Source organism: Actinia tenebrosa, unplaced genomic scaffold (assembly GCF_029948245.1).
Source record: "Actinia tenebrosa isolate PJP-AT-01 unplaced genomic scaffold, QUT_ActTen_1.0 PGA_scaffold3__52_contigs__length_22856419, whole genome shotgun sequence".
Taxonomy (NCBI): Eukaryota; Metazoa; Cnidaria; class Anthozoa; order Actiniaria; family Actiniidae; genus Actinia; species Actinia tenebrosa.
This window is the reverse complement of record NW_028292580.1, coordinates 6,051,460-6,079,377: the sequence shown is the minus strand read 5'-3', so window position 1 is coordinate 6,079,377 and position 27,918 is coordinate 6,051,460. Positions and strand designations below refer to the sequence as shown.

Genomic DNA, 27,918 nt, shown 5'->3' with positions numbered 1-27,918 from the left:
TTCAACAAACCAGAAATAATCTCCGAGTGCCGTTTTAGGGATGCAAACCAGGTGCATACTGGTCTACATAACAAAATGTAATTTTGAAATATGTTTTTGATATGCTTGTTCAATATAAAATTGAAACTTTAGTTTCTACCCCTAAAAATCTCTTTGTAATATTATAGTAGTAATTTACGAAAGTCATGTTCGAAGCCAAGTTTGATTAGATTTTGATCGATGATCTTTATAAACTGTCAAAAGTATTACTACATTCGAATATGCGGTAGCTCATGTGTACCTTTGATGAATAAATTTGTGAATAAAGTTTATCTATATTAGCTACAAAAAGAAACAATTGATAAAGTGGTTTTCATTAACCCGTGAAATACACTTTAGCTTATTATACTTTATCACATTGTTTTCTATTGTATCTATTTGAATATTAGCACTTTGTCTCACGGGTTAATGAAAACCACTCTAGTATAATAGTAAATATAATAAGCTTATTCGATATATTAAAAAAATACGTATCAAAGATATTTCATAAATACAAGTTACAACTATTCATCTGCATATTTAAAACCAGTAAATACAAAATCTTCTTCCAAACCTGGGGGAGGAAAATGAGCTCTAATACACATGACAGCGCATGAAGGGAGAACAACTCGTATTTCTTTGCCCAGAATGCTCCAACACCAGCGAACCAGTTGCCGGTAGGCAATATGTCGATTCCGCTTTTGAAGAGGAACCTCAGCTGCATTACCACCGTAATGCTGCCTGTATTGATACCAAGCCGCTTGAAGAACCCATCAGTTCGTACAAACGGCTAGGAAGCCAGGATGGGAGGTAATACAGGCCGGCTCCTCTTCCAAGCCATCCACTTCGACTGCCTCACGAAACTTCGCTTTAACTTGGGCGATCTCCTGACAACACTTACACTCTACAGCTCTATCCATTATTTGGCAATTTTCGCAGGTACACCTAATAATTAATCGAGCGAAAGTGAAATTAAATTTATAACAAAACGTAATTCTCACCATTCACTGTTTTCAAGTCGCTCCTGCTGATCGTCTTCATTGCTGTTGTTGTTGTTTCCTTCAGCTTCCCGTCGTCTTCGACCCACCGGTTCAAAACGCCATGGTCGAATAACATTTCCCTCCCCCTCATCATCGAGCATTTCAGATCCATCTGAACCGGAACTGCTATAACTTAAACTAGAGCTAACATTGCAAGAATCACTTTCCTCCGTACTAGACATGTTTCGATACAAGCTATTGAAGTAAGAAGGATCAACACTGTAGCTCAACACACGTGTGACTGTAGTATAATGGGTTCCCTGTGGTTCACAAGATTGTATATGGGTTCCCTGTGGAAACACATGCGAGGTAGAATGGCTGCAACATGGTTGTCCCACAGCCATAATAAAGAAAGTTACATCCGACCAGTTTCACTGTTTAATGTGCCATCCTAACGTTACATGGTGTCAGAATTTAAGGGATAGAATCAATCTAAGTGTTGATCAAGTTTTTTCCACAAGATTAGTTCAAAGAACTAGGGAAAAATGCCAGGAACGAGCGCTGAGGCAGCCATCGTTCAAAACCCACGTATGTCAACATTCCAGATTTCACCACCGGAAAACTTCGATTTTTCGCAACCAGCCGATTGGCCAAAGTGGATTAGAAGATTCGAGAGGTTCAGAATTGCCTCTGGGCTTGCATCAAGCGACGAAGAAAGCCAAGTAAACATGCTAATTTACTGTATGGGCGATAAAAGCGACGATATTCTCGCTACACTCACCTTGACCGAGGAGGAGAAGAAGAAGTATAAACCAGTTCGCGAGAAATTTGAGGAACACTTTGTAAAACGAAGAAATACGATATTTGAGAGAGCAAAATTCAATAATCGAAAACAAGAGGTGGGTGAGTCAGTAGAAAGTTTCATAACTGATTTATATGCTCTTGCCAAACACTGTCAGTTCGGTGAATTGCACGATCAAATGCTCAGGGATCGCATTGTGGTCGGACTTTTAGATAGTAGGCTGTCAGAGAAACTCCAGTTAGATGCTGAATTGTCTCTGAACAAGGCAATCGATGCCGCCCGACAGAGTGAGCAAGTAAAACGGCAGCAACAAGTAGTAAGAGGTTTTCAAGACCCTAACAGTGACAAACCCAGCCAGGTAAATGCACTCACAGGCAAATCCCGTAAGTGGAAGCCTCAAAACAAACAGAAGCCTCGAGAAAAGACAAAAGAGCAGAATAAGAGCCAACAAGAAAGTTGTGGCAGGTGTGGAAAATCACCAAGCCACCCACAAAGTAAATGCCCAGCTCAGGGAGTAGTTTGCCACAAATGCAAGAAAATTGGACACTTTAAAGCTGTATGTAGATCAGAAAAGCATGTCAGAGCTGTAACAACAGAGAAGGAGTCAGTCAGAGAAGATACAGAACCAGAACTGGCTAAAGAAGAATTAGAGCCCTTTGATCCATTCCTTGGAAACATAACCGTTGGTCAAGTTGAAAAGAGTAAAAACGACCCCTGGAGTAAGGTTGTTAAGGTAAATGGAATAGAAATAAACTTCAAGATTGACACGGGCGCTGATGTGACAGTAGTACCGTTGTCCACCCAAAGGAAAATTCCAGGGAGACTGAGACAGAGCGTCGTAACGTTGAAAGGTCCAGGAGAGCTGCCCCTCAAGGTGAGTGGCACCCTTGCCGCAACACTAGAAGTAGGAGACAAGAAAGTAAAACAAGACGTTCACATAGTGAGTGATCTTAAGCAACCCCTCTTAGGACGACCTGCAATCGAAGCTTTGGGTCTAGTCAAGTTAGTACAGCCAGTAAAAGCAACAGCTATGCCACGTGGCTACAGCCAAGAGGTGTACCAGAAACACCCAAATTTGTTCAAAGGTCTGGGGAAGATTGAGAGCAAATACCATATTGAGCTAGTAGATAATGCCACACCATATGCGGTTACCACACCAAGAAGAGTAGCTATACCATTACTGCCAAAAGTGAAAGAAAAGCTAGAACAGCTCGAGAAACAAGGAGTTATATCTAAGGTGGAGAAACCTACAGATTGGTGCGCCCCTATGGTAGTTGTGCCTAAACAGAACGGAGATGTAAGAATCTGTGTAGACTTGACAAAGTTAAACGAGAGCGTCAAACGCGAACGCCACATGCTACCATCAGTGGATCACGTGCTTGCACAGTTAAGTGGAGCAAAAGTGTTTTCAAAGCTCGATGCCAATTCTGGATTCTATCAGATTGAACTTACTGATGACTCAGCTCTACTTACCACGTTCATAACACCCTTTGGTAGGTTTAATTACAACCGCCTTCCGTTCGGGATAACTTCCGCGCCCGAACATTTCCAGAAGAAAATGACCGCTATCTTAGCAGGATTGGAAGGAGTTGTCAATATGATTGACGACACATTGGTGTACGGTCGAGATCAAAAGGAACATGACGAACACCTTGAGAAAGTGCTGACAAAGTTAGAATCTGCAGGAGTAACACTTAACAAAGATAAGTGTGCATTCTCGAAGAGCAAAGTCACTTTCCTTGGTCACATAGTAGACGAAAATGGTATCCGTCCAGATCCAGCTAAGATAAAGGCGATTGCAGACATGGAAGAACCTGGAAACATAACAGAGCTAAGGAGATTCCTCGGAATGGCGAACCAGTTAGGCAAGTTTTCTAGTAAGCTGGCCGAGACGTCCAAACCCTTGAGAGACCTACTCAGTACTAACAGGATGTGGGTATGGGACAAACCACAACAAGAAGCCTTCAAAGCTGTTAAAGAGATACTAACTAGCCATGACGCAGCATTAGCACACTACGATCCAACGAAGGAAACGCGAGTTTCTGCGGACGCGTCATCGTACGGTTTAGGCTCAGTACTGGAGCAAAAGCAGTCGGAGGGAACTTGGCGACCAGTTGCCTATCAGTCTAGAGCCCTTACGTCCTGCGAACAACGATACGCCCAAATCGAAAAAGAAGCTTTAGCAGTCACGTGGGCGTGCGAACGCTTCAGCGCATACCTGATTGGGAAAACCTTCCTGTTGATAACAGATCACAAGCCGCTCATATATCTACTCAGTCCAGTGAAAGACATAGACTGTCTACCTCCAAGAATACAGAGGTTCAGAATGAGGTTGATGAGGTTCGATTTCCAGATTGAACATACCCCAGGGAAAAGTCTTTCATCTGCAGATGCGCTATCAAGAGCTCCTGTATCACAGCCAGAGGTCCAGGACCACAAACTCCAAGAAGATGTTAATCTGTATGCCAACCACGTGATGCAGAGTATACCAGCAACCCAGAGACGTCTGGATGAAATAAGGACTCACCAAGAGGAGGATGAAGTCTGTAAACAAATTTCAAAATACTGCCGAGATGGATGGCCAGAGAAACCTAGTCTAAAAGGCCCAATCAAGCTCTACTACCCATTTGCAGCTGAGCTATCGGTACAACAAGGATTGCTGCTCAGGGGAAGCCGCCTAGTTATACCCGCGTCCATGAGGATGGAGATCTTAGATAAGCTCCACACAGGACATCAAGGAATTGTGAAGACTCGAGTGAGAGCCAGACAGTCGGTATGGTGGCCAGGAATGAGTCGTCAGTTGGAAGAACTAGTTGATAACTGTCCAGTATGCAGAAAGTATGCTAGAAACAAAGCTGAACCGATGATAGCGACAGAGATGCCAGACTATCCATGGCAAAAGGTAGCGTCTGACCTGTTTGAGTGGAAGAAGCAGAACTATCTGTTGGTGATTGACTATTATTCAAGATACATTGAAATCGCACTGCTATCGAGTACTACCTCGCGCAACGTCATTACGCATCTCAAGTCAATCTTTGCGAGACATGGTATTCCGGAACGCGTTGTGACAGACAACGGGCCTCAGTATGCTTCAACAGAATTCGCAAGCTTCGCCAAATAGTATGGTTTCAACCACGTTACTAGTAGCCCACGCTACGCGCAAGCCAATGGAGAAGCAGAGCGTGCCGTGCAAACAGTCAAGAGATTGTTGGAAAGATCGACAGAACCCTATTTAGCACTTCTCGCTTATAGGACGACACCGCTTCAGCAAGGATATAGTCCAGCGCAACTGCTCATGTCAAGAAACCTGCGTACAACAGTTCCTGTCATCCCTTGTCAGTTGAAACCCAACGTAGTAGACTCAACCTACGTGAAACAAAAAGATGCGGACATAAAGCTGAAACAGAAGGTAAACTACGACCTCCGCCACAGAACACAAGAACTACCACCTTTACAAGAAGGAGATCCAGTCTGGATCCCGGGACTAAAAACGCAAGGAACAGTGAAAGAAGAATACGGAGAGAGAAGTTTTGTCGTAGAAACACCCAACAACACTCAAGTACGTCGGAACAGACGTCATCTAAACACTCTATCCCCCGTGCTTGGAGAGAAGGAAGATCAAGAGCCTGTACGTGCTCCGCCAACAATGTCAGATCCAAAGAAACAGTCAGCAGATGACGATGATGGAGTAACGACAACTAGAAGTGGACGAAAAGTGAGACCACCACAGAGATTCATAGATGAGTACTAGGAACATTGAACATTATGTTGCACTTGATATTTTTGAAGATAAAAGAACTGTTAAGTCCAGAGATATAGGCATGAACTGGGACACTTTATTTTTGTTGTTTATATAACGTTGTAAACCCGGTAGGGGAGGTGTAGTATAATGGGTTCCCTGTGGTTCACAAGATTGTATATGGGTTCCCTGTGGAAACACATGCGAGGTAGAATGGCTGCAACATGGTTGTCCCACAGCCATAATAAAGAAAGTTACATCCGACCAGTTTCACTGTTTAATGTGCCATCCTAACGTTACAGTGACGTCGTAAGATCACGTGACTGAAATACGAAACTTTTTTGCATGGAAGTCGAAAAATTCGACTTTACTACCCCTAAAACACTGAAAAAAATAAAAAAAACAAGCCAAAAAAGGCTGAATATGTGTTAAGACACATTTCCACAGCTTGTTTAAAAAACCCGCATTTTTCGCCGGGACAGGCCCTTTAACATCTCGTAATCTTTTGACCTTCAGGTAAAATAATGTCAGCATAATAGCATAATCTTTTGGAATCTATTGAAAACCAAAACAAATGAAAATATTAGAAAATGTACCTTTTAATGTAGAAAATCACTGAATATGATATGTTCCATCATGTGATCTGACTGGCTACTTAGCTATAGGTTTAGCGATGTACATGCACAGGGCTTGCCTGATTGGTATGGTGGGAGATGTGACGCCACAATTGTAATGAGGCATAAGATAAAATTTTGGTTGCAAATCTTGAATCTAAAAGACCATTTGCAGTATTTTAGCTTTAGAGATTATATCATGACTTTAGGCTCAAAGTAAAGCATGTGGATAAACTGTGGAATGAGGGCATCCACTATAAGCCAAGAATATAGTCACGGTTCTGACCTATATGTAGAGTGAACACTTCTGCACCTCTTTTAACAGTTGTCTCTCAACTCTAGCCTCAACAAACAACTGAACTGCCTGTTACTAAATAATCTATTACTTCAAGTGTTTTCAATTCAAAGCTGGAGTTGAGTGACCAGGTAGACTGTGAAGTTGACTGTTATCATCCAAAGGTGATAAGTAAATGGTATGTTAAACATCGTATAGTTGTTCAACACCCAGACAATTATTCTTAAGAAACTTGTTTATTATAACTGTTCCGTGTAACACTCCACAAAGAGCTTTTCAATTTAGTTGGCGTAAATTGGACATGTGAAATTTGCCTGATTTTTGAATTTTCATTTTTTATGATCATGTCAAAATTCGAAAATTATCTCATCAATGTCAATCTTCATATTTCGAATTCAAAAATTAAAATAAATATTTGAAATGACTTTTCGAAATTTTGATTTTGTACTCTGAAAACGAACTTTGGAAAAATATCCTGTAGACAGGGGGAGGTGAAGATTAGGCGGACTGAGGGTAGGTGGGTCCACTAACAACAACAACAATAATAAAAAGTATAGAGGGAGGGGAGGCACCAAGAACCCAGTCCTGATTGGACTTTTAAGGCACGAGGTTTCTTGGTGATCGTATCATCCCGGCTTCCACTTAAAAGGAATCATGGGTAACCTAATTTGGGATTCCTGTGTAGCTAGGGAAAACTCGCTAGCGAGATTGAGCTTGAAAAAAACCCGCTAGCGAGAATAAGTGTGAAGAAAACTCGCTAGCGAGAATTGAGCGTGAAAAAAACTCGCTAGCGAGAATTGAGCGTGAAAAAAACAAACAAAAAATATCGCTAGCAAGAATTGAAAGCACAAAAACTCGCTAGCGAGATTTTTGTCGTAAAGGAAACTCGCTAGCGAGAGTATACAAAGAGCTGGCTAGCAATTTTTGAGCCTAAAATATAAAAAATTGGACAGCTTATTTTCACATTTAGACCATATAAAAGTTAATCTGTGCCAACAAAAAAATTTCAACCCCAAAAAAATATTCGATCCCTTTGGCAGTAACGGCATTCCATACCATTGATCCAATGTGTTGTCCCAAAAACTCAGAACTTTAAAACTTTAGCAAGAATTTATTTTGTTTAAATGATTTACTTTCTCATGAAAATAAAATAAAAGTGTCTTATAATCGTAGTTATGCGTTTGGAAAAAGATATTTTTGAGTTGTTTGTCGGAAATATTTTATTTTCACTCCGAAAAATGTTACAAAGTCACTCTGAACCATGAATCAATCCCCTCCCCTCCCCCGTGGTGTTGGTTTGTGGTGACATGTAAACGAGGCAGTCACGTGGTATCAGAGGAGCAGTCGACGAGAAAAGTTGTGTGAATATTTTCTGACTAAAAATCCTTCTTTTAATGCTCAAATACGGATCTTTACTGGCTCATACCGCATCCTAAAGGTAAATTACCTTTTATATTAGCCATTTATTGTTTAATTGATTTACTACCATTTTCGAGCTATCGTGAACAAACATTTTACCGCGTTTGTTCAAGCGTTAAACCTGACACTTTGACTAGACGAGCGGCCGCCTTTGTCGCGTGGTCAATTAACGTTTCGACTGTGAACATATCAAGTTTGAAGAACACAACTAACATGTTTTCGTAACGCTTTACAAGGTTTTGAAACTTTTTATTAACGTTTTATTTTATCACGAAATCACAAATACACTACATAATACATTACAAAATACCAGGATTTTGTAATGATTCATTGCTTGCTTGCCCCAATCCTCAGCAAAAAAATGGGTTTTTATCTCCAAAAATGATTTATTTAACCCTTCACTCCCAAGACTCTGAAGGTGAAGCTGAAGAATCATGGGCAGCAGTTCTTTCTAACTTTGATCGACAAAAGTTTATCTATTCTTCCAAAACGAACTTTAGGCGAGTTCTCACCCTCCGATCTCAAGGGACTTGCAGTAATCTTTAGATTTGGAGAAATCTGATATCTCTTATTCTCATAATGACTTGTATTTATTTCGTATTTTAGTCTGACTCGAAGTTCATTCAAAATTCCAAGCGCAAACAAAAATCAAACGCCGAACGAAAACTGACTTCAATAGTCTTTTTAATGAGGCCGTAAAATCCTACAAAATCGCACAAAATATAGATAATTTACCACAAAACATTGCTAAATTCCTAAAGAAGCATTAAAGCATTATTTATTTGGGTTATTTAAGTTTTTTCAAACAATAAATCGTTCAACTTGAAGCTAAATTGTTGAGAATGAATCCCGCCAAAACATAGCGACAAGCAACCGAACTCTTTACGGTCAATTTAACTCTAAAATATCGCTTTAGGTAAATCAATTAAACAATAATGGCTAATATGATAGGTAATTTACCTTTAGGATGCAGTATGAGCCCATAAAGATCCATATTTGAGGATGAAAAGAAGGATTTTTAGTCAGAAAATATTCACACAACAACTTTTCTCGTCGACTGCTCCTCTGCTACCACGTGACTACCTCGTTTACATGTCAACACAAACCAAAACCACGGGGGAGTGGAGGGAATTGATTCATGGTTCAGAGTGATTTTGTAACATTTTTCGGAGTGAAAATAAAATATTTCCGACAAACAACTCAAAAATATCTTTTTCCAAAAGCACTACAACGATTATAAGACACTTTTATTTTATTTACTTGAGAAATAAATTCTTGCTAAATTTCCCGCTAAATTTTTAAAGTTCTGAGTGTGATACAACCAGCCTGCGTCACATCCGGAATTTTCTTCGGAGTTTTCTTCGGAATTTTCTTCGGAATTTTCTTCGCAGGCTATGATACAACACATTGAATCAATGTTTCTATCTCGGGAAATCGTGTACGATCTCGCACCCAACACGATCAGATGAGTATGGTGGCCCATTGTTATCATCCATTTTTTACCCGATATTTTTCATTTTTATTTCTATTTTCATTTTAAATCCTATATTATCTCTTTTTCTATTTTGATTTTGATTTTTTTTGAAAATAAAAAAAAATTAAGTTTAATTTTAATTTAAGTTTGATACTAAATTTAAAATTCATAATAATAATAAAGACTCGATCGTTGGTCCAACTTCAAAAGAAAAAAAAAAAAAAAAAACTTCGCGTGGCCCATCGTTATCATTATCAAGGCATCCCATCTACCTTTGCGGGCACGCTACATCACAATCTAGGCGAGCGGAGCCATCTTGACGCTAGTTCCTATTAGATGAATGGTACTTATTTTCGAATAACTGGATCATGAATAAGCGAAAGAGAAACGTTAAAGAAACGTGGGCAGATTTCGAAAAAAGAGTTGGCCAAAAACGAAGTGGTCGTGACCACGAATTCGAGGAAAAGCGAGCGCTGGGAAAAGTACCGAATGATATTTTGGTGCAGCGAATGGCATCTACGCCATCTGGGAGATTGAAAGAGTACGAGCCTTTGGACATAAAAGATTTCGTTCCATTCCAAGAGTACGACGATTTGTCAATAGAGAACATCAAAGAGGCCTGTGAACGGTTCTATAAAGCGCCATCTGGATCGTGTGGTGTATTGGCGTCGGACAGAGGTCCATCGTGTACGAAAATGGAACAGCTGAGAGGAAAGAAAGTTTATTGTATTCGTTTTCTTGAACCAAAGCAAGACCCAATTGGAAAGCAGGAAGTAGCTGCTAGCACGAAATCCGTTTCAGTGTCACCTTCTAAAAGAGTCAAGCAAGCTAGCCCCCCTGACGATCAACCCAAGACAGTTTACCCAAAATCTGTTTCGTTAGGCGACCTTTTAAGGGCTGGTAAACTCGTGAAACCTCCACAAGTATTAACCTTGAAGCTAGAATTGTTTGACGTCGAGAACTGCAAATGAATAACCATCCCTTCAATTGATGTAGATATAGAGAAAAGCAGTTTCGCAAGTGGTGCTTTTCGAGACGCTTTTAAAGCAAAATGTACAAAGAAGACCAATTTGGGAGACAACTGGGTCATCAAAAAGTACTCGAAGGAGTCCGTCGACACTATTACCAACACGCTCAAAATGCCTCTAGAGAACCACACTCGTAAACAAGTACAAATGCACGCTGTTGCAAGAAATATTACCGCCCGCTTTGCGACAAAAGTGGCCGTAGAATTTGGTTCTGTATTTAAGTACGGAAAGGTTTACAATTCTACGTGGAACGGATGTCCCGTGACAGTGGAAGAGTTTGTGCCTGGTGATTTTTCCAAGTACGTCAACAATGATGGACACTGCGTTGTCTCCCCTTGCAAGGAATATGATGAAATATTCGAAAAAGCGCAGTGTCTCACGCATTTTAGCTATCTTTATTCAAGGAAAAAGTTGATGGTCTTGGATATTCAGGGCTCGAAGTATCAGCTATATGACCCAGAAATGGCGACAGCAGAGCTGAATGAAGATGATGAATTCGAAGAAAACGATGAAATTGGTGAATTCTTCTTTTGTGCGGGGAATCTCTCATCCTTAAGCATTGATCGCTTCAAAGAAGAGCACAAGTGTAATAAGTACTGTGAGATGATGGAGCTTCAAGAGTTAGAGTAAACTAAGAACAGAAAAGAAATGCACATGTTGAAATGTCGAGTCAGCCAGGCCCAGTATAAGCGGCGGACTTTATCATAGTACTGAAAGTTCATGAAAACTCCGCCGTTTGAAAGGGGCTCAAAATTTAGAATAAAAGTGCGAAGTCCTGTAGTATCTTACGAAAACGTTGAGTTTTATAGTTCTTTTCAATATTTAATCGGTATATTATTTTTATATTTTCATTTATTTTATTTTGCACTTGATTAATTCATATACGGCATTTGTTTACAATTGGGCTTGTTCATTTCACTTGACAGACGCCTTGCCTTAAGATCCCAAAGATAAGCTTGATGTCCTGAGGTAGATATTAGAATATTTTATTTTCACAAATTCCCTTTATTTCACGCTAAAAGTTAGCTCAGTATAATTATTACGACCTCCAATTAATTCAAGCAATATTCAAAACAAACTCGAGATCAAATTTAGAACTATATGAGCAGCACTAGTTTATTGCAGCTAAAACAGAAACGCGATGAACTGGTTTGAGTATTTCATGCATCCCGAAATTTCTCGTCATTTTCCTTAGTGATACTTTAAATCAATAAAATACCTTCACCATGACAGTGTTGAGTTCGATCCAGCTTCAGTACGTTTATATTATAAACTATAGTGATAGGTAAGAACTGGAAAAAAAACTACTAGATAATGTTCATAAATCAAACATGTTAAAGAGAGAACTGTGTATGTAACCTGTAACAATTTGAATTCAGTTACAATAAGTGTTTTTCAAATGATGTTCTTATTTTTATTTGAAATTTTGCTTAAGAAATAAATAAGCAGTTTTTGCCTGGTGGGGATCCAGTTGTGACGGATTGTCAATCAACCTCTTGCATTTACTTCGTACTTGTGTAGATATATTATCTGGACTTGTAATTTCAAGCAAACCAGATAGTTCAGCTACTTCTTGTAGCTGGTCCGTTGTTACAGGAATTCCAAGATTTTCACCACCATAGTTTCCTGGAAATGAAAACATGTGATTTGGCACACCAGTTGGTAGTAATAAGTTGTCTTGCTCACGTACTCTGTGTTTGTTCCAAATATTTACAAATTTATCACATTCTTTCTGGACGACAGGGACATATACGTAAGACAACAGCTGTCTATCGAGATCGTTGTACGGATCGTAATCAGTCGCTCTCAGTAACTGCGTTAGCTGGACTTTAAAGTAGAGCTCCAGCCTTTCATGTAAATCGCGCATCCATCGTTCTATTTTATTCGAAGTTGATGGGCCATATATCACGGAATCAACTGGATCATCCATAACGCCCTTAGTGCTTATCAAGTACACATGAAGGGTAGCCATTTTGCCTGTCTCCGTGCCTTTATCAATCCTCAAGTATTTCGGAATAACTTGGGCCTCGTACAAGTATTCAAGTTAGCGTTTACCAATGATAACAGGATTGGAGTTGGAATAACAAACGTACAAAAACAATATTTTCCTAGAAAAGGTGTCAAGGGCTCCATAGATACCCAAAGGAAAAGTCCAATTTTGGTATCCACAAAGTTTATCGTGGCCATCCAACGATACTACTGCTAGCGGACCTTCACAAGTAAACGGTACTTTCTTCTTCTTCTTTTTCTTTTAAAGACCTCTAGCTTCAAGACCTTCTGGGTCTTTCACGGTCAGCATGTCGTATACCAAATGCCTTGGAACCTTTACGTCGTGTTCAATTCTTAATTTTTGTGTTAGAGCTCTATAGCCAAGTAATTTACCTGGGCCACTAAGCTCTTTTTCGATGGCATTCGTCACAACATCAAGAGGGGTATCGTAGTCGATGTATTTGATGTTGAAGAAACGAAGACGCCGGTCTAGAGTAGGAAGACTCCAGCTGTAATTAGGATAATCCCTTCTTACGAAGTCTATAATTTCTCTTCTTTTTAAATTCTCTTTTACATACTTTGCTAAGTCACGATGCAAACTTTCATCGTCCTTCCAGCAATCCGCCATAGCTATTGTTACCCGCAAAGGTAGATGGGATACCTTGATAATGATAACGATGGGCCACGCGAAGTTTTTTTTTTTTTTTTTTTTTTTGAAGTTGGACCAACGATCGAGTCTTTATTATTATTATTATTATTATGAATTTTAAATTTAGTATCAAACTTAAATTAAAATTAAACTTAATTTTTTTTTATTTTCAAAAAAAATCAAAATCAAAATAGAAAAAGAGATAATATAGGATTTAAAATGAAAATTGAAATAGAAATGAAAAATATTGGGTAAAAAATGGATGATAACAATGGGCCACCATAGATGAGTTTCATTCGTAATGCGGTAAATACGGAGCCCGATTAGTGCCATGCAAATTTCGTGATTGTTTTTACTTTTCACGACTTTTTTCTCGACTTTTTTCTCGATTTTTTTTGACCGCTAAACAACAGTAGAGCAGGCTCATTCTATGCTGAGAGCATGGACAATATGGCGAGCTGCAAATGCAAGTTCTGTATGGGGTAAAATACAGGTCAAAAATACGTACAAAAATAAAAATACAATATTTACATTATTTACAATATAAGTTTTAGGATAGATTTTAAAGTTATCTTATTTACTTTTAAAGCAATTTATGGGCTTGCCCCAAGATATATATGTGAACTGGTTAGCATTAAGGATAACAATTCTTATAATCTTAAGTCTTCTAAAGGTTTGCTTTTGCAGCCGCCAAGCTTTTTGACCAAAAAGACACTAGGAGACCGTGCTTTTCCGGCGGCTGCTCCGAAGTTATGGAACAATTTACCTCAAGAGATACGTAACGAGAGACATTTTAATAGATCCAAGACGTTGTTAAAGACCCACCTTTTTAGACTAGCTCTTAATTAGATTTCCTTTTACTCAATATTTACAAATTAGTTTCCCATTTGTTTTAGCGTGTTGGGCCCGATTTGGACGTGGAATTTCGCGCGTGCCGGGTCTAGTGCAGATGGACAAACTAATGTTTGGTTTGTCTGCATTGGATTCGGCGCGTGCGGGATTCGACGTCTAAACTGGACCTTAGTTATTAAATCTTTTATATACTCTTTTTGTAGTTTTTTAGAGATTTTATGCCTTGTATTTTAGTGTACCTATATGTAATGCGCAGTTGATCATATTAACATGTTAAATTGCGCAATACAAATAATAAACTATTATTATTATTATTATTATTATTATTATTATTATTATTATAATCACATTATTTATTATTAGGTATTAAAAACCCAACTACACTAAGTTTGACACAGGTATTCGGACTCAAGCACGGGAGATGGTGGTGGGGGGGGGGGGGGGGGTACGTATGTGAAAAGTGATTGATTTTAAGAAAAATGATGAAAAAGAAAAGATAAATAAATAGCATAAAATAAATAAATAAATATTAAGGCAGTGGGTGATTGGAACGAGTTGAGCGTACGAGACTTATATGAGTATACTCATGGATATGTATCGTAGAAAAGTAGGTAGCAATGGTACAGTAAACGATAAAGTACGTCGTACAATGAATATTGAGTTAAGAATAAAAGTGTTTCGGTTGAAGGCAACGTTACGAAACATGAGTCATGTTTGTATTCCTTAAAAAACGGAGCCTGCAATACCAGCTAGTAAGCGGTCAAAAAAGTCGAGAAAAAAGTCGAGAAAAAAGTCGAGAAAAAAGTCGAGAAAAAAGTCGGGAAAAAAGTCGAGAAAAAAGTCGAGAAAAAAGTCGAGAAAAAAGTCGAGGAAAAAGTCGGGGAAAAAGTCGAGAAAAAAGTCGAGAAAAAAGTCGAGAAAAAAGTCGTGAAAAGTAAAAACAATCACGAAATTTGCATGGCACTAATCGGGCTCCGTAGTTAAACGATCAGCTTGGACATCGTGCACGGTCAGTTATGGATATCGTGCACGAATACATAATAGACCTTATTCGTGGTGTGACAATGTTTTCCCAATTCAGTGTGGCAAACCTCTAGGGGAAAGAAGAGCTGTTGTTTTGAAACTCGTCGGGATATCATCGTTATTCCTTTCGCATCCTTTGGGATACTCATGAATTTTTCGAAGAGTAAAAACAAAAGAAAATGAATCCCCTGGAGGTTCGTCACGCTGAATTAGGAAAGCATTGTCACACCACGAATAAAGGTATATTACATCAATCATTTTTCGGTTTGGATTTGCTTTCAACTCATTCCTATACTAGTACGTCCCCAACAAATGTTCGTACATATGATATCATATGGAAAACGATTGAATGAAAAACAGTATCAGGTTTTTAACAACACAACTGAATGTCTTAAAATCCCGCGGCCTTTAGATAACGGCCTTTTAACTGTATTTGTATTTTAATAATATTTGTAATATATTTGTACCCGATCACTTAAGACTCGAAGAAAGGCTATGCTTGTAATTTGTTAAATGTAAATGTACATGTAATCCTCACACTCATTAATACTCACCCTAAGTCCCTCTATTTCCCTTGGTCACTTGGGTAATCGTACGAGAACCGCTTTTTTCTCGGTAGTATGGCCGTAGACAGAAGAAATTGCACAACTTCAGCTACTTTATCCTGCAAAACAATTTCAGCGCCTGCAAACTTTTCTAGAACGGAAGAAAATACTACTACAAAAACAAACAAAAAACATGAACAGCAATGAATAGAGTAGTAAAAATTAAAAGTTGAACGAACAAAGTGAAATGAAGCAATTAAAAAGTCAAGGGGAATAAAATGAAAAGAAGTCTACGGCACCAGTTATTCCCAGGTGGTCACCCATCCAAGTACTACGCTGGCCCTACCGAGTTTCACTTCGGTGATCGGACGAGAACCAGTTTTTTCTCGGTGGTATGGCAGTAGACAGAAGAGATTGCGCAACTTATGCTACTTTAAGCTGCATCACGATTTCAGCGGCTGCAAACTTTTCTAGAACGGAAGAAAATAACACAAAAAAAACAAACAAACAGAAAACGAGAACCGCAATGAATAGAATAGAAAAATAAACAGTTGAATGAATAAAGTGAAATGAAGCAATCGAAAAGTCAAGGGGAATAAAATGAAAAGAAGTCTACAGCAACAGTTATTCCCAGGTGTTCACCAATCCAAGTACTACGATGGCCCTACCGAGTTTCACTTCGCTGATCGGACGAGAACCGGTTTTTTCTCGGTGGTATGGCCGTAGACAGAAGAGATTGCACAACTTAAGCTACTTTATGCTGCATCACGATTTCAGCGGCTGCAAACATTTCTAGAACGGAAGAAAATACCACTACCAAAACAAACAGAAAACAAGAACCTGAATAATTAGAGTAGTACAAATTAATAGTTGAACGAATAAAGTGAAATGAAGCAATCGAAAAGTCAAGTTGAAGTCCTAGGGCACCTATTACTACTGGGATATTAACAGTTCGCGGGCTAAAAATAAAAATATTAATAAAGTTAAACCCCCTACTCATCTTATAAATATTCATTTTGGTTGATTGCTCCTATTAATTCTATTCATAGTGAAATAATTGTCAGTAGACTGGCGCAGTGGAAGCGTGCTGGGCCCATAACCCAGAGGTCCAAGGATCGAAACCTTGCTCTGCTATGACGTTATTGTATTTTATTCCTTTCTTCTTTTCGTCATGTCTTTTCGTTGTTTTTCACTCTTCTGACCAGGTTGTCATTCCTCTTTATTTCGAGTCACGGTTTTTTGTGTGAGAATCTGCCGAATAATTAGGAACATTTAAATCTCCTTTTCATTTTTGTATGCCGTGGACCGGGTTCGATTCCCGGTGTGGGAAATGTTTTGGCATAATTTTTCCACCGAGCATGAGGATTCGAGCAATACATGGGGAATAGGCCCTTTGCAGTTAACGGTCACCTGTCTGTACTGGTGAGAACATTTTTTGTTTCTATTTTAAATTGGTGATTCTTTTTAGCTACTTGTAAAGAACTGAATGAAAAGTATGTATCCAGTGTGTTACCTAATGTAGTTTAGTACGATCTCTCGAAACAGGTTGTAGAAAGTTTGTTTGCTCACCAGTATATTTCACCCATGGGAAACAAGATGTTTATTCATTTGCTCTCAGTGAATTAATCAGCACGTGATTACTGAGCTGCAAAGGGCCTATTAGTGTGCCTTATAAAAAATAATGCCTTTGTTTTTTGAGATTAAAAGTCTTACTTTTTAACAACCGACCTCATGTCTTTTATACCTAAAGATGCTTGTATCTATATATTTGACCATCCTATCTCGAGTGATATCGATTAAACATTTGTGCAATATCCAACCCTGAGAGTAATGTGATAATAGCGTAACTAACATGATTAACTTCAAAGAACAAGGGGGATTAGCTCAAATGGTAGAGCACTCGCTTTGCCGATACCCGGATTCTCCAAGTAAAGTTTTTTGCTATAGCTTTTTTCTATTCAAATGCATGATTACTTTCTGATCTGATCTAGGCTATAGCAAAGCGCAACCGTTACGTCATCAAGACTAAGACAAAGGCGAAATTCAGACAAACAAACTTACGAGTTTACTTTGAGCAGATAATTTGCACAGCCGATCGCACTAGATCTTACTGACTTAAAATGGGGTATTATTCTAACTTTAAGTAAAAATAATAAAATCGGTTCGTATAATCCTCGTCGCGGTTAAACAGAATGCAATGTTTGTCTGAATGTTAGAGCTCTTTTTAGAATCAGTGCGCTGCGCTATTGATGTACCTCTGCAGAGTACTTACTTCTCAGAGAAGGTTGGCGAGAACGAGAAATAAGGTACTTCTTAAAATCAAGTCGAGCGTGGATCATTCGAAACTCCACCTTGCTCAACAAGGAAATTGACGCCTCCCATGAGAACCTGCATCATGCAAATGTGGTGGAATACCATCATCCCTTGACTGGTTTAACAAGCTCTTACTGGCACGGAAAAGTTTACATTTGTCAGTTATTTTCCCTCAGTAAAATTGATGTAGAATTCACGTCACGCTATGTTCATAAGACTGCTAACACATGATTGCGCTTGATGTGGTTATAGAGCCTGAGTAGTCTACAGTAACTAAGGGATGAACACTCATTTTGATCAAAGTGAAACAACTTCGACCGCACACCGTTCTACGAATCGCCCGTGAAGCAAAGTTCATCCAGCTTATCCACGTCTTAAATATTTTACATTTCTATTGCCATGTTTGTGAAATGTTTCTTATGATAGAATCTTCAAATCAGTGACTTTGTAGTTCAATGGTTAGAGCACTGGTCTAGTAAACCAGGGGTTGAGAGTTCGAGTCTCTCCAAATGCTTGTTGAAATTATTTTCTTTGATTTCTTGTGGGTACATATTTTTGTAACTTTGACTGGAGTTAAAATGAGTTATATCCTCAGCGGTCTCATGTTGCCAATGTATGAGAGTCGATTACATTACTCACTTGGTTCGAATCTGCTGAGCCGCTTGGACGTTCCATCTACTCGCTCCCGGACAGATCTGCCAATGGATGAAAAGCAGGCTTCTTAACCTTTTATAGCCAAGGGGTATCGGCAAATGGATTGGCTGTGTCGATAAGACCCTATCATTTATCTATCTATGTTTTATCATTTATCCCTTTCCCATTTATGTTTTATCATTTATCCCTTTCCCATCTATGTTTTATCATATATCTCTTTCCCATCCATGTTCTATCACTTACCCCTATGTTTTATCTATGTTTTATCATTTATCCTTTTTTCCGCCATGGCCCGGGTTCGATTCCCGGTGTGGGAAATGTTTTGGTATCATTTTTCCACTAAACAATACATGTGAAAGCGGCTATAATTCGAGCGAGCATGGGGATTCGAGCGATACATGGGGAATTAGTGTACCGTGTAATAATTAGATCTTATTAACCGAGCGGGAGGTCTGTACGGGATAATCTTGACCGAGGTCGGAATGTACAGACCGAGGTCAAGATTATCCCGTACAGACTGACCAAGCTCGGTTGATAAGAGTATTATTATATGACCACTTTTCATTGAAAAGGACAAAATGTTTTCGCCGTAAGATTAATATGCGATCGGACCGGTTAATACCGGAGAATCTAGATCAGTCCGCGATGCGATCTATCCAATCAGATTGCTCGATTTGCTAGTGCCCAGACTCTAAGAGTCACGGTCATATAATAAATAGAGGATATTACATGGGCGCGCGGAAATACGAAATTTATCTTCGAGTGTTGAAAAGATCTCTCACGAGTGAGCGCAGCGAACGAGTAAGAGATTTTCAACACTCGAAGATAAATTTCGTATTTCCGCGCGCCCATGTAATATCCTCTATTTATTATATAATTATCAATGAAGTATGTTTTGGCTTTTTCAGGCAATTCTTTACGTGTATTTTTGAATAGCCATCGCAATGGTGTTATTTTCACACGTGAAAATAACATGTTATTTTCACGTGTGAAGATATCAAATTTTCGAAATAGAAAAAAATTGATATTTCATTGGTAATTATATAATAATAATATTATTATTATATTTATTTATAATGCGCAAATACAAATCTGTTCTAAGCGCTAGTAAAGACGAACGACAAAGACAACGACAAAATAAATATTATTTACAAAGAATAAGCTAATTTGAAAAGATAAGTTTTAAGTTCAGTTTTGAATGATTCCAGACTTGATACATGTCGGAGAAAAATTGGCAGTGAGTTCCAGAGTTCAGGAGCTGTTACAGAGAAGGAGTGAAGACATCCATCCTCGAGTGGTATCGACAAAACACTGATACAATATCCAACCCGTTAAGTAAAGTAATGTCAAAATAGCGTAACTAACATGATTGAGTTACAGGAACGAGGGGGATTAGCTCAAATGGTAGAGCGCTCGCTTAGCATGCGAGAGGTACCGGGATCGATACCCGGATTCTCCAAGTTGAGTTTTTTGCTGTAGCTGTCCTTCTTTTTTTTATAGAATTGTTGATTATTCTAATTGTAAATTTTTCTAATCGCCGCCGAACGCAGCAATGACCTTTTATCACGTTTTTTAAATACATTATTCAAAAATTTATTATAAACTTTAAAAAAATCGTTTCAAAATAATACATATAACCCGCATCCGCTGACCTATGTAGGCTCGTTTTTAGATAATTGCCTACAAATAACTATTGACCGCTGAAAAACCGCTGGCGCATGCTGATAGCTAGAGTTATCTGTAGACTCTCGACAAATGAGAATTTAGATAGTGAGTACAATGTATAGTAATTGTTGATTATATCATAGTAAGTTCGCGTACACAAGATACACCACAAGATATTCACCAGGAAGGTCAAGTTGCTGAAAAATATGACACACCGCGAGACCAAGGCTGAGAATTGAGAACTTTGAAGTGGAGTATTTTCTTTTTTCCCCCTTTGGGAGGAGTGGCGTGTGGCAGCTCCCCAAGTTTTGTGATCTTAAGTATATTTTCTGTTGATTTGATAGATTTTCTTTGGCTACGACTTATGTTTTTACTCATCGTGTATTGCCCCCGAACGTTCATTAATTCATGCGGGATTCCTGTGGATATGCAGGGAAACTCCAAATATGAAACGCGCATGCTCTTATAGAATCCAGCTGTCCTATGGATTGCCGCTCAAGTTGGAAGAAATAACAATAGGTTTCTAATTCTCACGAGATGTTTTTGTTTTGTCCTCTAAATCACACGTCACGTGCAAGAGGTATATTGGTGGTAAAATGGCAAATTCCTCCCATCCCCCTGTGGTCAAGACTTCGCTACGCTACTGTTTGCGAGGGTAAAGCTATAGACCAATTAGGAAAAACTGAGAAAGAAATGATATGCTGGTGCCAACATTAATCCATCAGTATGAATGGGTAAAATGGGAATAGGGGACTTGCCTACTTAACACCTAGAGACATGATATTAAAATAGCTTGGAGTGAGGGAAAAAACAAGGTGGGTATAGGAAGAAGTTTTTCTCGGACATAAAGGAAAGTGGGATTTGTAAAAAGATTTGGGCGGGATATAGCATTGAAACCTCCCCCCCTCTCCTCCTCTCCCCCTCTTCCCTCCCCCTTTAGGGCCCGACAGTCGCGACAGAGAAAATGGTTAACAACGACAACAACAATAATAATTGTAATCTTTTTTTTCTCCACATTTGCAGGTAAATAGACCTCCTCGGCACTGTCGTAATGTTTTCCCATTTCAGACCACGTTTCATTTCCTAAGGTATCATTTCTTTGTTTAAGCTTTGCGCTCGGTTGCACATGAGAAGACACATGAATATGGATACAACTCAAACAAGGAATCGTATTCTCAAGGGAATGGCACGTGGTCTGAAATGGGACAACATTACGCTCGAGCGCTCCAGAGCCGAGGAGGTCTATTGAATTAAAGTGGGGGTCAAAAATAAATATTAACATAAGCACAATAGTAGCATATATTAATGTTGTAAACCGGTCATGGAATACCTTTTTTAACGGGCTACCTGTGATAAACCGGTCATAAAAAACCTTTATTTTCGTTTTGATTCCTCCCACACAAAATTTTAACCAAGAGTCTTTGGGACCTCACCCAAGAGACCTTCGCAGGCTTCTGCTATAGGGTTCCGGTCTTGAATCCAATCAATTAAGGACTTCCGGTGAAGCACTCTCCACCCGCTTCCGACCCTACACATATACGTACTTCCTTGCTCGGGCTATTCCCACATGTGAATTGGAGGCGATTCAATGGTTCGTTACGGTGATTCGATAATTAGTGGAGTAGGGTTTGGAAAAGCCAAAAGGAAATGGTGTTCTTAACGTAATGGGGTTAGGGAGTGAAGGACATGTTGACGTGTATTGCATATGTGTGGCACTACTTACATTCTGGAGTCGAACCAGAGCCTCATTACTTCTGTAAGAGACGACCATCTGTAATTTGTGTAATGCAAGCGCGTGTGTTAAACGTAGTGTGGATTTAGGCCCCGTCCACACGTATCCGGAAAGTTTTGTATCCGCAAATTTTTAAAACATATTTTGCGGATACAAAAATTTCCGGATAAGTGTGGACGGGGCCTGAGTATCACAGAAAAAAACTATGAAATTCCATTTTGACAAATTGGGAAAATATTTTTGAGAACATTTCCTTATAATGGGATATTATTGGGAAACCACAGATTACAATGTTAGGAATCTATTGCAACTTTTGATGCTGTTTTTTCTAGATACAATTCTTTCTCAACTTTGGGAAAATTGTCCCAAATGAATCCCATTATTGGTAATAATTGAGATTACATTTCCAATGCAATCCCATGCTAGAGAATTGTCTGGAAATATTTCCCAACTGAATCCCGAAAATATATAGAAATAGACCCTTTCGAATTCCAAATTACCGCTGTGTTCCTTGCACAGGGTTAGCCTCGAGTTTGTGAAGAATATTCACGTGTTCCAGTCAAGGTCCGTCGAGTTTCAAAATGTTTGTATTGTTGAAGTTGTGCATTCTTTACTTTTCTGTTGGTATTTGTGAATATTTAAACACTGATACGAGGCTAACCCTGAGTAAATGAGTCTGTAATCAAGGAACACAGCGGTAATTTGGAATTTGGTGGGTTGGTTGGTTGGTTGGTTGTAATTTCCACAAATAAAGCTTTCTGGGGCCGGGAAGGCAAAATTAATTAGGCCTCTGCAGAGTACTAAAGTCTAATGCAAATGAAGATGATTCTGTATCAGAATTGAACCTCGAATACTGTTATGATTTGCTATTGTGTTTCACTCATTATTTATTCATGAGTTTTTTAAGATTAATTATAAGACACTTCAAAATTAATTTGGGTTATTTTTTTGGGAATTGGGAAAATGTTTGTCGACCTGGGACAGCACAATATTTCCAAACTACCAACAGTGCTTAAGTTTTGCAATTCAAGCTCAAATTCATATAGCTGTATCAGTTTTTTTGTACATATTTGTTTTTTAAATTAATAGGATGCAAGTTTAAAACAAGATATGGATAGACAATTTCCAAAGGAGCTGCTGAAGGAGCTTTTTCATGGTGTGTATGAGAGGCTAGACACCATAGCTAACCTCCTTCAGCAGCAACAAAAAAATGCAAGTCTTGCAGCTTCTAGTACACCAGCTAGAAGTGAAAAAATGGACCACAGGCCCATGCCACTTGTCACAAGTGTAAGAACAAGTCTTCACATCTCTGATATCTCTGCTCCAACTCAAACCAAAAGTGATTTTCTTTGGAATTACATTAACTTTAATTAATTTTATTCTCAGCAACATAACACCTCGATAACTCTAACCTTTAATTGTATTTCCCTTGAAGGTTCGAGTTATCAAGATCTTGATACCCTCATATTGCACTAATATTCATGTTTTTGATCACCCGGACTCTCCATTATCTGGACCTTTTAGCCTAGTCCCAAGGTGTCCGGTAATTGAGGTTCGACTGTATGTCTGCATGTGTGAAAAGCAAACAATAATTATGCAAGTATGAAAGAAAATTTTATAGTATGTCATGCACCTTTTCTTTTTTTTTTTTTCATTTCAGGAAACTATGCCTCAGAGCCCCAGTGGATCAGAGTCACCTGATTACAATAATGAGGAATTTGTAAGTTTCAACTGAAAACACAAAACGCCTTTTTTTAGTTTAATTTGACAGTAACTTTTCAGACTTAAAAGTATACTCTTTTTTTCAGATCTTCAATGGCATAAACTTATTGACACATGTAAATTCCAAGGCCAGAAAGCCAAAGCTTTATGCAACGGCCTTGCTGTCAATTCTCTTCTCCGATGAAGATATGAGAAATTAGGCAGAAAATACTAAGGCAGCTGTCTGATTTGAGAAGTGCCTATCACCAAGCTTGTGAGGCCAACAACATGGCTCTGGCAAGGTTTTCAGCTTTAGGGCTATTCCATGTTGCAAACATGACATTTGGAGACCAAATTAGTGTTTTAAATGTCTGATAAGTCCAGATACAAATTGTTTTAAAGGAAATCAAACATTTCCTTAGAATACCTTTAATGATCCCTTCTATTTTGCTACATTTCATTTTGACTACCTTTTGAAACTCTGGAGTAAATAATTTTAGAAAGTGTGTTGCGGACATGACACAAAAAAACAACCCATCATTTTAGTTGTGCTTAAGAAAATTAAATTTCCTGTGAGTTGAAAGCCTTCTGAAATATTTAACAGTGACTATAACTTAGTAGTAATTGTACACGTCATGTTAAAGGAACCAATAAAATCACTTATTCTAATGGATTTATAAAGAAAAATATTATGTTGTGGACATGACCACAAATTGTTGCGGACGTGACATTTTTGGGAACTTTATATTAATGCTTTTCTTTCATTGAAAACTTAGTCATCTGATGTATGTGAAATGAAATCAGTCCATTTTATGCATAGTTATACATAAATAAGTCTCTTGAGAAGGAAAAAATAATATCAACACAAAGCAAATAGAATTTATTATGTATATCATTGAGTGGTGCTTAGTTTTTTGAGCTGCTCATTAAAAATTGAAACTTTGGCCAGCAGTACACTATTTAAATGGCATGCTAACTGTTTATATAAGACTGCTGACATTATTCCTTCCTTTTGAATACTGTAAAGAAGTCTCACATTGCAATTGATGATTATATAAATTATGGCAAAAACAAGCAATGAAAGGTCAAAACTATTTCTAAAAAAGTTAAAAGAAGATTCCGAAAAGTACAATGTGTTCAAAGCAAATGATAAAGAAAGGAAAAGAATTGAAGGAAGCAAGAAAAAACCTCTAAATCCATCAGAAGTAGAAAGGGTGAGGCAGATAAACAGAGAGAGGAAAAGAAAAAGCAGAATGAAGAAGAAAGCCCAAAAGGCAAAAGAATACAACACTGAAGAAGATGTGCGTGTTTATAGTACACCTCAAGCACTTGGAAAAGCAGTTGGAAAAGTGAAGTCCTGCCTCCCCAAAATTCCCAGAAAAAGAAAGGCAGTTATCACAAAGCTAGCTACAAATTCAGGTCTGCATATTTCCAAACGGCAAAAAAGAAGTTTTTGGAAGCAATAAGAAAATGTCAACAGTCACAATATCAAAGGTAAAAGCATTCTACTCAAAAGATTATGTGTCCCGCCAGGCTCCTGGAAAGAAGGACTTTGTCACTAGTTGGCAACATGAAAAGAAGGAGCATATCCAGAAGAGGCACTTGATGTTTTCTTTCAAAGAAGCACATGCTCTGTTTAAAAAGGAGCATCCATAAGCGAAAATTGGTCTCAGCAAATTTAGTTCTCTTCAACCGATAAATGTGCTCCTTTCATCCCAGACACCTCGAAATGTTTGTCTCTGCCAATATCATGAGAATATCCGCCTCATCTGTGACTGCCTTTCCAAAAAGACTGAAAGTTTTCCAACTTATTCTGGAAACTTTGTTGACAACTTCGCTTGTGACAGTGGCTCAGAGGAATGCATGCTTAGTAGATGCAGCAACTGCTCTACGTACACTTGGCTGGATGCCATTCAAGAAAGTTTTGAGTCATCTCTGTTTGTTCCAATAACGTGGTATCAGTGGGAGAGAGTAGAGGTTAAGGTGCCTGATAAGAAGACCAAGGCCAAGAAAGTAGTGAATTTTCTCGAGCATGTCTTCGTCAAAAGACAGCAATCTGCCTACTTTGAAGAAAGGAAAGCAAATTTAGAGCAGGGAGAGGCCCTTGTTCAAGTTGACTTCGCAGAAAACTATTCCTGCAAACACCAAGATGAAATCCAGTCAGCACACTGAAACCAAGACCAGATCACCTTGTTTACAGTTGCTATCTGGACCAAGAAAGGAACCCAAGATCTTACTTGTGAGTCACATGTCATTGTTTCAAATGATTTGGAACATGACAAAACAGCTGTTACAGTGTTCATGTCCACAGTTCTTGACAAGTTTGTGAAACAGAGGCATCCAGAGATCACAAGAGCATATATTTTTTCAGATGGCCCAAGTTCACAGTTCAAAAATAAATACATTGTGAGCATTCTTCCCACACTTGACAAGAAATATCTGTAAATCCTCCTACTTCCACCTAAGGAATCTGTCTGCTATTCGTAAATATTTAACCGTTGATTCTGCTCAGACAGTTATTCATGCTTTTATTTCTTCTAAACTTGACTATTGCAATGCTCTCTTGTATGGATTACCTAAATATCTTGTTGAGAGGTTGCAAAGAATACAGAACTCTGCAGCTCGTATTGTCACCTTCACTAAGAAATTCGATCATATCACTCCTGTGCTGGTTGATCTTCACTGGTTACCTGTTCACTACCGAGTCATTTTTAAGCTGCTGCTGTTAACTTACAAGGCCTTCAATGGCCTTGCCCCTTCATATTTGTCTGATCTTTTGACCTATCGCTCCTCCAGTTATTCTCTACGCTCTGTCTCTAATAAACTCCTCGTTGAGCCTAAAGCTAGGCTTAATACTTATGGTTTCAGATCCTTCTCCTTTTCTGCTCCAAGACTGTGGAATAGGCTTCCCTTAGAGATTCGTTTAAGTTCAACAGTTGCTAGTTTTAAAAATAGACTTAAGACACATTTATTTTCTCTTTTTCTTAATAATAAGGAGTATATTTAAAGACTACGTGACTTAGATTTGTTTTATATATTGCAATTATTAATTAGTTTTATCTTTCAAATATTTACATTTTATTCATAATCAATAGGTAAGCATTTTGTAACTATTGTAAATATTCTATTGTAATTTTTTGTGAAGCGCCTTGGACAATTTTGGAGATGAGCGCTATATAAATAAATTATATTATTATATTAAGATTGTCCATGTCCAGTGGAATTACTTTGCCACCTCGCATGGCAAAGGGGCAGTTGATGGCATCGGTGGCACATTGAAGCGTCTTGTCTGGAATGCAGCATCTTCAAGAAAAGTCCCTGTTGTAACTGACGCAAGGTCTTTCTATGAAGTGGTCAGTATGTTGAACTCAGCTGTGGAGGTTTCCCTCTTAGAAAAGAAAGACATTAGTGACTTTGCGGCTGAGCTTGGTCTAACCAAATGTTTTAAAGAAGCTGTTGCACTTCCAGGAATTTCAAGGTTCCATTGCATTGAGCCTCAAAGCAACGGATATGTCCACAGTAAACTGTATTCTACCCAACCGTTGATTGAAAATGAAATGGTTCCTCGTGTATTTGCATTTGATTTGGAAGATTCAGATGCATCTAGTGATATTGAGGATAGTTGTGCTACTAGTTATGGTGAGAGTGATAGAGATGAAAGTGACTTCAATGATGGTGATGGAGATAGCAATGATGGATATTATGATAATATAATCAGTGGTGATGATGCTGATGACAAAGATGATGATGATAGTGATGAAGATGGCCATGGTGTAATAAATGATGACATGTGCAATACTGATGTCGAAAGTCAACAACATAACCCCTCTATTAACTTAAAGATAGAACATGGTCTCCCACCACACTTATCTGCAAAATTTGGAAGGTCTTATGTAGTAAAGGCTGATAATGGTACCCTCTACAGAAGGAACCGGCGACACTTAATGAAAATTAAGAGTCTAAACATTCCAGAGGAACCAGTAGAAGTCGACATTGAGGATACAACACCCACATCCGATCCTGTACCTGAACAGAAACCAGAACCTGCCAAGATCGACACACAAGACCTAAAACCAAACATTAGGATGAGCAGTTTTGGGCGGTTAATTAAACCCAACCCAAAATATGCTACATAGACTGATTAATAACCTAGAACCCATGGATTTGATCAAAGACTGTTTTATCATTTATATATTGGTATAGTTTAGTCGTTGTTCCGGTTTATTATTTGAATGTTTATTTAGGAAAAGGGAGATGTAATATATGACGTAATGTTATATGATCCCAATGTTATCATTATATAATCATAGACACTACTTATTGTACTTGAGTAGTTATAACAGTGGCTTGAAATAAACATCTTGATTCTACACGATCTGAGCGACTACAACACCTCTCACAAAAAAAGGGGAAAATTCAAGTCATT

At 38.4% G+C, this 27,918-nt stretch overlaps 3 protein-coding genes, 2 non-coding genes and 2 pseudogenes across 5 annotated transcripts; 4 read left to right on the top strand and 3 right to left on the bottom strand.

The window, feature by feature from the left end:
* Window positions 1-491: 491 nt before the first annotated feature.
* On the bottom strand, window positions 492-1,297 carry LOC116305422 (uncharacterized). The gene is made up of 2 exons (XM_089035617.1): window positions 1,020-1,297; window positions 492-963 (listed from the first exon to the last, which is right to left on the bottom strand). The coding sequence occupies exons 1-2, from the start codon at window positions 1,238-1,240 to the stop codon at window positions 792-794; spliced, it is 393 nt and encodes a 130-aa protein (XP_088891743.1). The 5' UTR covers window positions 1,241-1,297; the 3' UTR covers window positions 492-791.
* A 3,624-nt stretch (window positions 1,298-4,921) lies between these two features.
* Window positions 4,922-5,803, top strand: LOC148908298 (uncharacterized; the record flags this gene model as incomplete). The annotated part of the gene is made up of 1 exon (XM_089035824.1): window positions 4,922-5,803. A coding segment is annotated over one exon (630 nt), but the record flags the coding sequence as incomplete, so codon positions are not given.
* Window positions 5,804-9,700: 3,897 nt separating this feature from the next.
* On the top strand, window positions 9,701-10,312 carry LOC148908297 (uncharacterized). Its single transcript, XM_089035823.1, has one exon. It carries the CDS (start codon window positions 9,710-9,712, stop codon window positions 10,310-10,312), a length of 603 nt encoding a protein of 200 aa, XP_088891949.1. The 5' UTR covers window positions 9,701-9,709.
* Window positions 10,313-15,714: 5,402 nt separating this feature from the next.
* On the bottom strand, window positions 15,715-15,833 carry LOC116305427 (5S ribosomal RNA). Its single transcript, XR_004198172.1, has one exon. It is a non-coding gene; the product is annotated as a 5S ribosomal RNA (ribosomal RNA).
* Window positions 15,834-16,036: 203 nt separating this feature from the next.
* LOC116305428 (5S ribosomal RNA) lies at window positions 16,037-16,155 on the bottom strand (annotated as a pseudogene).
* Window positions 16,156-19,780: 3,625 nt separating this feature from the next.
* On the top strand, window positions 19,781-19,853 carry Trnaa-agc (transfer RNA alanine (anticodon AGC)). The gene has a single exon. It is a non-coding gene; the product is annotated as a tRNA-Ala (tRNA).
* Window positions 19,854-24,553: 4,700 nt separating this feature from the next.
* Window positions 24,554-27,628, top strand: LOC148908296 (uncharacterized; annotated as a pseudogene).
* Window positions 27,629-27,918: the final 290 nt, after the last annotated feature.